This window comes from Bombina bombina, chromosome 3 (genome assembly GCF_027579735.1).
Source record: "Bombina bombina isolate aBomBom1 chromosome 3, aBomBom1.pri, whole genome shotgun sequence".
NCBI lineage: Eukaryota > Metazoa > Chordata > Amphibia > Anura > Bombinatoridae > Bombina > Bombina bombina.
The window spans coordinates 639765689-639776491 of record NC_069501.1 but is presented as its reverse complement, the minus strand read 5'-3'; the positions used below and the strand labels follow the sequence as shown (position 1 = coordinate 639776491).

General features: G+C 32.3%; 1 protein-coding gene across 1 annotated transcript in view; it reads left to right on the top strand.

Annotated features, from left to right (window-relative positions):
* The window catches only part of TBX2 (T-box transcription factor 2), a 15350-nt gene extending 5488 nt beyond the window's left edge, over positions 1 to 9862 (top strand). The window contains exons 3-7 of the mRNA XM_053707347.1: positions 679 to 825; positions 3955 to 4031; positions 4256 to 4425; positions 5843 to 6435; positions 8198 to 9862. Of these exons, the coding sequence (XP_053563322.1) occupies positions 679 to 825; positions 3955 to 4031; positions 4256 to 4425; positions 5843 to 6435; positions 8198 to 8635 (1425 nt within the window). The 3' untranslated portion in view covers positions 8636 to 9862. The remainder of the gene's footprint in view (positions 1 to 678; positions 826 to 3954; positions 4032 to 4255; positions 4426 to 5842; positions 6436 to 8197) is intronic.
* The last annotated feature ends 941 nt before the right edge of the window (positions 9863 to 10803 follow it).

The window sequence follows — 10803 nt, the reverse complement described above, 5'->3', positions numbered from 1 at the left end:
TTTAAGTATTTTATTTAAAGGAAAGGGTCTAATTAATGGGAATGTTTAGGGTTATCTTTGTAGAAGTAAAAAAAAAAAATCTAGTATATTAAATTGGACTGTCCACAATTTAATCAATTCGCATCTGTATCCTGATCGTGCCAGCCAGATCAGAGGATGTGTGCATTGGGGATTTACATGCCTGGATGGAAAATGCTGTTTCATTTTTGTTCTTCTAGATTTTCATTGATATAACAGTAATCAGATCGATCTGTTTTATGACACTTTAAGCATATTTATTCCATTCAATCTTTTTAATGTTTTATGAAATAGGGATAGCACATACACTTAATGTAATGTTTTCTGACCACAAAGGGATTTGCCTTTGCATAAAACCTAAACAGTGCTCTGAATGCAAAGTCAATATTACATATTTTCCCTCTGTATTTGCTTCTTTTATATGGCTGAAGTTAAACAATACATTTCTATTTCTACATTCCAAAATTAAATAATCATTTGAATGTGCCAGTTAAACATTATTACGGTTCTGCATTTTATTCTTGGCTGGGGTAGATGGTTAAAATTTAATATTACATTTATTTTTCATAATTTTGCTTAATTTATTTTGGAAATTACTACTATTATCTGAGTTTATTTAACTTATAAAATGTTATGTGATTTTTTTTATTTTATTTTCAGACAATCCTCAACTCAATGCATAAATATCAGCCAAGATTCCATATTGTTAGAGCAAACGATATCTTGAAACTCCCCTATAGCACGTTCCGGACATACGTGTTTCCAGAAACTGATTTTATAGCTGTCACTGCATATCAGAATGATAAGGTAAGTTAAAAAAAGGATTTAATTCCACCTTAACTGAAAGTTTAAATTCTGTCCCACATAATAGTTATCCAAAGTATCAAAAGAACAGCAGCACTCCAGTCCAGTAAATAATTACCAATTTATTGCAGCATCAGCAAGACAACACATAATTGTTATCACATTTACTGAAACAAACATCATAATTTTATTATTCTGAAATATACTAAATCATTCCAATACCTTGTACTTATTATTGTATGTCTGTGCATGTATGTTTATAGATAGATAAATACATATATAAAAAGACATCCACTGTGCATGTATGTGTATAGATAGATAAATACATATATAAAAAGACATCCACTGTGCATGTATGTGTATAGATAGATAAATACATATATAAAAAGACATCCACTGTGCATGTATGTGTATAGATAGATAAATACATATATAAAAATACATCCACTGTGCATGTATGTGTATAGATAGATAAATACATATATAAAAAGACATCCACTGTGCATGTATGTGTATAGACAGATAAATACATATATAAAAAGACATCCACTGTGCATGTATGCGTATAGACAGATAAATACATATATAAAAAGACATCCACTGTGCATGTATGCGTATAGATAGATAAATACATATATAAAAAGACATCCACTGTGCATGTATGTGTATAGATAGATAAATACATATATAAAAAGACATCCACTGTGCATGTATGTGTATAGATAGATAAATACATATATAAAAAGACGACCACACACGAGTCTCCAACAAATAATTTATTGTATGTCTGAAATCATATTAGTGGGCTAATTAACAATGCTGTGGTTTTGAGGTTTGCATGCAATAATATATTTTTTTGGAACTTATCTACAATGCACGATCATATGATAGTTTCCAATTGGCTAATGCATTGTGCTACATAGCAGGACTTTAGATTATTTAATATGTTAGCTGCTTGGCTTGACTTTATATAAATGCCTATGTTTAGCTACATGCACCCGGTAGTTTACCCCAAACACGCCTTCACCCCGGGCTGTAGGGGCTAATTGGCAGCCCAGTGCTGGACTCCTGGTGGGCTTGCTCCACTCATAAACTTTATGGCAGAGTCACAATCGATTTAAGAGCACTCGTGCTGCAGCTCAGTCTGCACAGAGAATTGGTTCATCTTGCCCCTCTCTCTTGAAGGGTCAGTCAATTTAATTCCCAAGTAAAGATAGTGTTATTGTACTTTTTTTAATAAACAGTTTTCTAAACTAGTAAACCTATGTATGTTGTGATCTATTAAAGAAAAAAACACACAAAACAACACACAAAACAGAAATATCATACTCTACTAGACCTCAGATGTGTGTGTGTGTGTGGGGGGAGAGAATTGCCAATGTGTATATATATATATATATATATATATATATATATATACACACCCTCACACACACACATATAAATATATATATATATATATATATACACCCTCACACACACACATATAAATATATATATATATATATATATATATATACATACACCCTCATACACACACACACACACACATATAAATATATATATATATATATATATACACCCTCACACACACATATAAATATATATATATATATATATATACATACACCCTCACACACACATATATAAATATATATATATATATATACATACACCCTCATACACACACACACATATAAATATATATATATATATACACCCTCACACACACACATATAAATATATATATATATATACATACACCCTCACACACACACACATATAAATATATATATATATATATATATATATATATATACACCCTCATACACACACACATATAAATATATATATATATATATATATATATATATATATATATATATATACACCCTCACACACACACACATATAAATATATATATATATATATATGCATACCCTCACACACACACATATATATATATATATATATATATATATATATATATATATACACGTATATAAATAATTAAAATGATTGCATATTATGTAATGTGATCATAAATTATCTATCATATATGATAACATTAAGCCTGGATTTACATGTACATATGATGTTTTAATATATTTATGTGTTTTTATACTGGCCTCTGAAAATATTTCTGTTTGTATGTTTGCAATCTGTATGGTGACATCTTGCATTATTGCAGGCTGGGTCGGTAGTGTATACACTTAGGAAACAAACAAAAAAATCAATTGGTTTGAGCATATACAACATAAAAAGATTAGACATACATTTTTAAAGATGGCATCTGAGGGGACATATTTCAAAAGAATGAATTATTAATTGGCCTAATGTCGCCTGCACCATAAGTCAGCCTTATATGAGAGATAAGAATAGCTCTTAACCAACACAGCAATGTTTAGTCGCCATGTTTCCTCCAGGGGGCTCTGAAAAATAACTTCCTATCATTAAATCTCTATTAATAATTCATGCCAAACCTCAGCATCATTTTTAATAAAGGATGTGGTGTGTTAAACTGGGACTATGTGTGTTATAAACTCTATGAAAGAGAACCTGCTGCAGTAGGTAGGGCAAAACCTTCTACTGATAGGGGATCACACATTCAAATAATTTTCATAAAAATGTGTAACTGGCAGATTGTGCATTAACCCTTGATCACATATACCGCAGTCATTTGAATTTGTATTTATTTATAAGCCGGAATATATATATTCATACACCTATATACCCATACACATATATGCATATATTTGTTTTCTAAATTCCAGTGTCAAATAACAGTATTAGTATATATATTATTTTCTCTCAAAAGAAATACATTTGAGAATAGCAGTTTTAGAAGAAATAATAGGACACCTTATCTATCTATCTATCTATCTATCTATCTATCTATCTATCTATCTATCTATCTATTTGTTTTATTTTTCATATCCAGAACTACATTATCTCGAACCATTTAAATAATGTATGTATTTGTTTTTACCTTAAATGCCAAAAAGGACATAAGATTATTAGAAACCACAGGCCTATATTTAGACCTATTAAATCATATCTAATCAATGCCGAAACAGATGGGAGTAAATAAATTAATTAGGTGATAATTTAGATTTTTTTTATTTATTTCAGATCACACAACTTAAAATTGACAATAATCCATTTGCTAAAGGATTTAGAGACACTGGCAATGGGAGACGAGAAAAGAGGTAACTATTTCATTATTCTGTCTTATTGAAACTACTGATCAAGTTTGAGCAACTGGCACTTATCAATGTTTACATCAAATCATAAAGCTATACACACTAAAATAAATATTTACAAAAAAAACATAATTTTCCTATGTGGCATCCCTGGGGTACTAAGGTGCGCTGGGTACCACGTGGGTATCATACATTGTTTAATAAATTCATTCTTGTGTTTTAAAATGAAGGAAACAGTTGACCCTCCCGTCCTTGCGGATGTATGAAGAGCAGTGCAAACAAGACCGGGACGGGGCAGAGTCTGATGCCTCATCCTGCGAGCCTACCCCGGGGAGGGACAACCTGCATTCCCCGCTGAGCACTGAGCCCAGCCCGCTGAGACTGAGCCGCTCTAACCGAGGTAACTGCTGTTGCCAAAGCTCTCAAAACAGACCCCACTACAGAATGTGCTGCTTAGTCCTCTATTATTAGTATTAATAAGAGTAAATGCATTTTTATTTGCAAGAGGCACCTTTAAATCTTATTATGGGATAAGTGAAATATTTTCATTAGAATATGTATTTTTCATTGCTGCCTGTAATGTACTTTTGTTGCTAGACTGTATCAGCTCCTATCATAATATTATTTCTGCTGTTAATAATAGAAGCCTATCATTTATGCCAGTTAGCTAAGACTGACTACTAGTAAAACTAATGTAAACTAGCTGGTGTAAAAGTATGGGGATACTTGTTAATATTTGTGTGGTTGCCATAACAGGTGTTGAAGTCATTGTTGTTAACTCTAAATACATTTTCAGTCACTAAATCGCACAGTTTTATACACCCATATATAGAATCAAAGTTTTAGAGTAAAAATGAATCAGCAGAAATTGCTCCAAAGAAGCAGTGAAATTTAGCATTAACTCCATCAAAGCATTTTCATTACATTTTGCAGGAATTCTTTTTTTTCTAATAGGGTTCTAGTATTGCCACTATGGATACTTTTAGAACATAAATGTTTACTGCATAATCCTACGATGGATTAGTAATATTATAAGTATTTTAGTATGCAATGTTCTGGAAAAAAAAATCTGCAACATCTTCACCCATAATGTAGGGCAAATGTCTCAAAATAAAGCCAAATATTTGTATTTTATGTACACCTGCTTTTTATTCTCTGCAAACTTTATAAGATACTTACAGGTAATGCAGATTTTCCCCCCCCCTCTTCACTTTAAGCAATCAGGGCAAAAAATAAATCTTCAGTTAGTTAGCCATATCAGGAAAATAATAATAATAATAATAATAATAATAATAATAATAATAATAATAATAATATAATTATATATGATATCAGTGCTTTATGGCCATACCTGAAACCTATGTTTTTGTTGTTTCAAAATATGTTTAATAATACTTTCAGAAAATTATTTGTCAAATAATAATAGACTATGGAATGGGTATATAACAAAAAGATGGGCAATTATGGTATAAAAATAGAAACAAAAAGGGTGTTGGTGTAATCACTGAAGAATATAGTTGGGCGCACTAAATTCACTAAAGATCAAGAAAGAGACACGTTTACACATCTACACAATGTGAAAATGAAAAAGGTCGAAGCAATTGAATGTTTTTAACAATAATATATAATCATTAAACAAAATTGGGTTATGATATATAAATTATATTTTTAAAAAAATAAATAAAAGGCCACCTCTTTCATATCAGCGTTTAGAATACAATTGAGATAATATATGAGAATACATAAATAATTGTATTTGTTCTACATTGGTGCTGCATTCACCTCTAACACTATATATATATATATTTTTAATTCAGATGACAAATTCAGTGTAGACAGTGACCAGGAGTCGGATAGAAGAGAGGTCAGGACATCAAGGATTCACAGCCCAGGTGTGGCATCTTCTGCTCCCAGCAGCCCCCGGCTAGAGGACAGAGGCAAAGAGAGACCCACCCCAGACAAGAAGACAGAGTCTCCAGAGCCTCGCAAGGACAGCGACACTATATTCAGCCCCAGGAGTTTAGAGAAGGAAAAACTGGAGAGTAGGCGGAGGGATGAATCCAAAGTGGACGTGGAATGTGGAAGTTTAAGTAAAGAACCATTTTCCCCACTGATGGTACAGACTGACAGCCCCCCACACCTGAGTGCCAGCCACTTGCAAAGCTTGGCCCTCTCAGGCCTGCACAGTCAGCAGTTCTTTAACCCCTTGAATGCTGGACACATGTTTATTCACCCAGGACAATTTGCAATGGCGCCAGGGGCTTTTTCTGCTATGGGCATGGGACACTTGTTGGCCTCTATGACTGGGGCAGGTAGCTTGGAAAATGGAACATTGTCCTCAATCCAAGGGGCAGCAGGAGCAGCTTCTTCCTTCCCTTTTCACCTTTCCCAGCACATGCTGGCTTCTCAGGTAAGAGAGCTCACTGTTTAAACAAGTTTATGTCAGTACTAGTTGTAAATCTGCACCTATTAATATTGACCCAACTAATAAAAGCAATCAAGAATAATTTCGTTCTAGCAAGAACAGCACTTGCCTATATGCCCAAAGATTTACTGACAGTGAATTTGCAATGAGGCAGATCTATCAATCTCCTGTTTTTCTGTGGTGATATTTCACTAAGGTGTTATCTGGCTCCCTAAAACCTTCCAGAAGAAGTTCTCCAGGACTCTCTCACATGGAACCTTATTTAAACTGATAGAGAATCAGGGTAGTGGGCTCTGAAACAAGCGCCAAGCAGCAGAAAGTGTCTTCTAGTTTGAAACCAATGTGAAATTCTTCCCACATTTGAGCAGAAATAGGGCTTTATTTAAGTTTTTGGCAAAGGGGTTGTGTATTCGTTTGATTTTCTAGATGAGTGAACTTGATACAGAGAGTTTTCAAATATCTCTCGGCATTTTCACTGTCTTCAAGAAATTGACCTAGTGGTCTTGTGATGTGGGATACAGTTCAGACAGTCGACTCTGTAATTCCTGTCCAACTTTTAGGAAAAATACCTGACCCTTAATAGCTTACGTGATATCATCTTCTCTTTTAATTTGCTTTGATATTTTGGTTACACTGGTCCCAGTCCTTATATTAGTCCTGTGGTACATATATATATATATGTCATACTATATTCAGGGCTTAAGTAAGTGGTCTATTTACTAATATCTATTGGATCAGTAATGTCTTTTTTTTTTTTTTTTTTTACCGAACTTAGTTTGAATTTGTTTTAACCAAATCTAAAACGTATAATATTAAATACATACCATATAGTGTTGTTAATCTCAAAGGTCAGTGTATGAAATTCAAATAATCTTACCAAATTTGGGAGGAATTAATTTTTCTTTCTTTTGTTTGTTTTAATAGTAAATCATTCCATCTTTTTGTTCTTTAATAGGTATTACATATGACAGTTGCTTTCAAATTCTGTTGACATAACATATCTAACACTGTGTGATGTCAGTAATATCTCCATGCTAATTACATAAATGTATTTAATTTATGTTAAACAAATTCCATTAAATGTTAAAGTTCACGTTTTAAGATAAATTCACATAATATTATGCAGTAAATGATTTAAAGAATTTAGTTAATTTTGAACTCTAAAGCCCTAGCATATATTTTTTAACTATAGTATTATTTTAATACCTATCTAGATATGGCCTTATGATGAAACATTTCCCAAGTTTCAGTGACAAAGAATGGATATTTAGTTATTTTGTTTGTTATTAAAGGGATACTAAACCCAATTTTCTTCTTTCATGATTCAGATAGAGCATGCCATTTTAAGCAACTTTCTAATTTACTCCTATTAATTTTTCTTCATTCTCATGCTATCTTTATTTGAAGAATCAGGAATGTAAGCTTAAGAGCAGGCACATTTTTATTTCAGCACTTGGGCAGCGCTTGCTGATTGGTTACTAAATGTAGCAAACCAATCAGCAAGCTCTACCAAGGTACTGAACCAAAAATGGGCTGGCTCTTATCCTTCCATTCCTGCTTTTTCAAATAAAGATAGCAAGAGAACGAAGAAAAATAGATAATATGAATAAATTAGAAAGTTGCTTAAAATTGCATGCTCTATCTGAATAATGAAAGAAAAAATTGTGTTTTGTATCCCTTTAAAAGTATGTTTAGTGATGATTTGCGTAATTTACTGTGAGCATACTGACTTTGTGTTTTCTTGCAGGGTATCCCAATGCCCACCTTTGGAGGGTTATTTCCTTATCCCTACACCTACATGGCAGCAGCTGCAGCCGCAGCATCGGCCATGCCAGCCACCAGCGCTGCCAGTACTTTGCCAAGGAACCCTTTCCTCTCCACCACAAGACCGCGCCTGCGCTTCAGCCCTTACCAGATACCTGTGACTATTCCACCAAGCACCAACCTCCTTACCACCGGTTTGCCAGCCAGCCTAAACCCTGGCTCAGAGAGCTCTAAACCTGGGAGCAGCAGGGAATCCAGCCCTATCCCAGATACTCCAGTCCACAAGAGGTCCCACTCCAACTCTCTTTCTCCCAAATCCTCCATGAAGGATTCTATAAACGAGCTCCAGAACATCCAGAGACTAGTTAGTGGTTTGGAGAGTCAGAGAAATGTTTCACCTGGAAGGGAAACTCCTAAGTGACTGGCACAATATGCCACTCACCTGAGCCATAAGGGCTGAAAAGCACTGGGATTTTGTACAGCACATTATAACTATTTATTGAAAAAAGGGGCAGCGATCAAAAAAGGAACAATAAGTTTACCACATACAGAAACCCCATTATTTCTGAAGATTTGAGAAACGTTTCATTATGCATATGGTGTATCATTTCATACAATGCAGAAATTAAAGGATTCATCATTATATCATGAACTGAAAATAATTATTCTAGGGGCATCAATGACTTATAGTAGCCCTATTGTGAAGGATTCCATTTTATTCACAAGAAAAGGCCTAAATGTCAAACTCAGTGAACAAGATGAAAGGCTAAGGGATGGTAACAAGAGATTCCTTAGATTTGTATCAAAAAAGGGGTAAAGGAGTTGTTCATTAAAAAAAAATAAACTGAGTCTCTTGGTAACACTAACCACATATGAAGTATGTCTGATCAGATTGTGAATACACAATAACTCGAAATAAAATAAGTAAATATTTTTTGTATTATTATTGCTTTGTCTAAAGATGCTCTCCTTAAATGAACTCATGCTTAAGCTCCAAACCAGAAAGCTGGTACATTATTAGGTATTTGTCTACCTATGTTCCAGAGATATTTATGAAAAAAATAGAAATTTGTGTAAATAAGCTATACTGATCCCAAAATATGCAAATTGGTATTAATTTATTCAGAGTTGTACATGATGTGTACATAATATTTAGAGAACAATTCTTTGCATTTAATTTCCCTTTTTTTTAACTTACATGATACGTATATATTGTAAATAAAAGTCCATCTAGCTTTGTGATTGAAGGAATTCTGGTTTCTTTAACTGTGTTTTAATATCGTTTATCCCGCCTGTTTAGGACAATCACAGTGCCATCATTGAATTCTGTTTGAGTTTTTTTTTTGGGGGGGGGGGGGGGGATTTAAAAGAAAATGAATATATAAATATATATAAATATATAAATGAATATACGAGAAAATAAATCCATATTGTAATCTACAGAGCGGGGTATAAAATGCAGGAATAAACCTCAGGTTTTTATTTTCACTCCAGTTCAATAAAATTTAATTATCACAAACTGTTCTATATATATTTTTTTTTTACTATACATGATTTGAAATGTGCTGGTTATTCGGGTAACTATCTGTTCATTTTTTTTTTTTTTTGAAAAATTCTCACATCTTTCAATAAAAAAACATTTAAAATATATTGTTGTCTTTCTTGGTCTTACAATATACATGGATCATATTATTACAATAAATTTATTTATATGTTGTCTTTCTGATTTTCAGTATTACCTTTTTTTAATGTGTATATATATTCTAATTATATTTATTATTTTATAATATTAAGCTACATTACTGCTCTAACTTATATCTACTGACTAGTTACCAAAAGTATCTAATTTTATTTTTATTACAATTAAAACATTTTTTAAACGTAATCACACTATCATTTCACCGATCATTTTATTAAATACCTTGGATTATATATATATATATATATATATATATATATATATAAATATATATATATATATATATATATATATATATATATATAAAATAAATAAAATAAATAAAACTATCACAACCTAGATTAAGTAAAAAAAAAAAAAAGTTTTCTCCTGTGTGTGAATCCATCCACACGAAAATAATAAAAAATAATTCTAATACAAAAATAATAAATAAATAAACAATGGATAAAAAAGGAACAAACTGCTGTTGGTAATTTGATTCCTAGTTATCGCTCAGGCTGATCATAAATGAATCGTTCTACAGCTCAGGAATACATTTAGATCCAATCCCTAAAAAGTTCAATCGTTAGGTCCAGTTTGTGTATGTTAGTTATTACTTTCAATTAGGGGATATGCAGGGAATCTGGCATAAATCGTTTTTGCCTGCATTTAATTTCGATCAGGAAAGATTAAAATGTTTCCATGCACATAAACATCCGTTTTATATTATTGGTATGTAAACTATAGCAACACATTTTATATAAGGAGACAGTGGATTTGGTTTCCAATCTACTAAAGTGTTTCCAAGATTTCCTACGTGATTATTCCTAGAAAGAATCAACAGTTTTAGACAAAATGATCCTTTAGTAAGCAGGATATATTTTTTGGCACAGGGAAATAAAGTGTTTCCT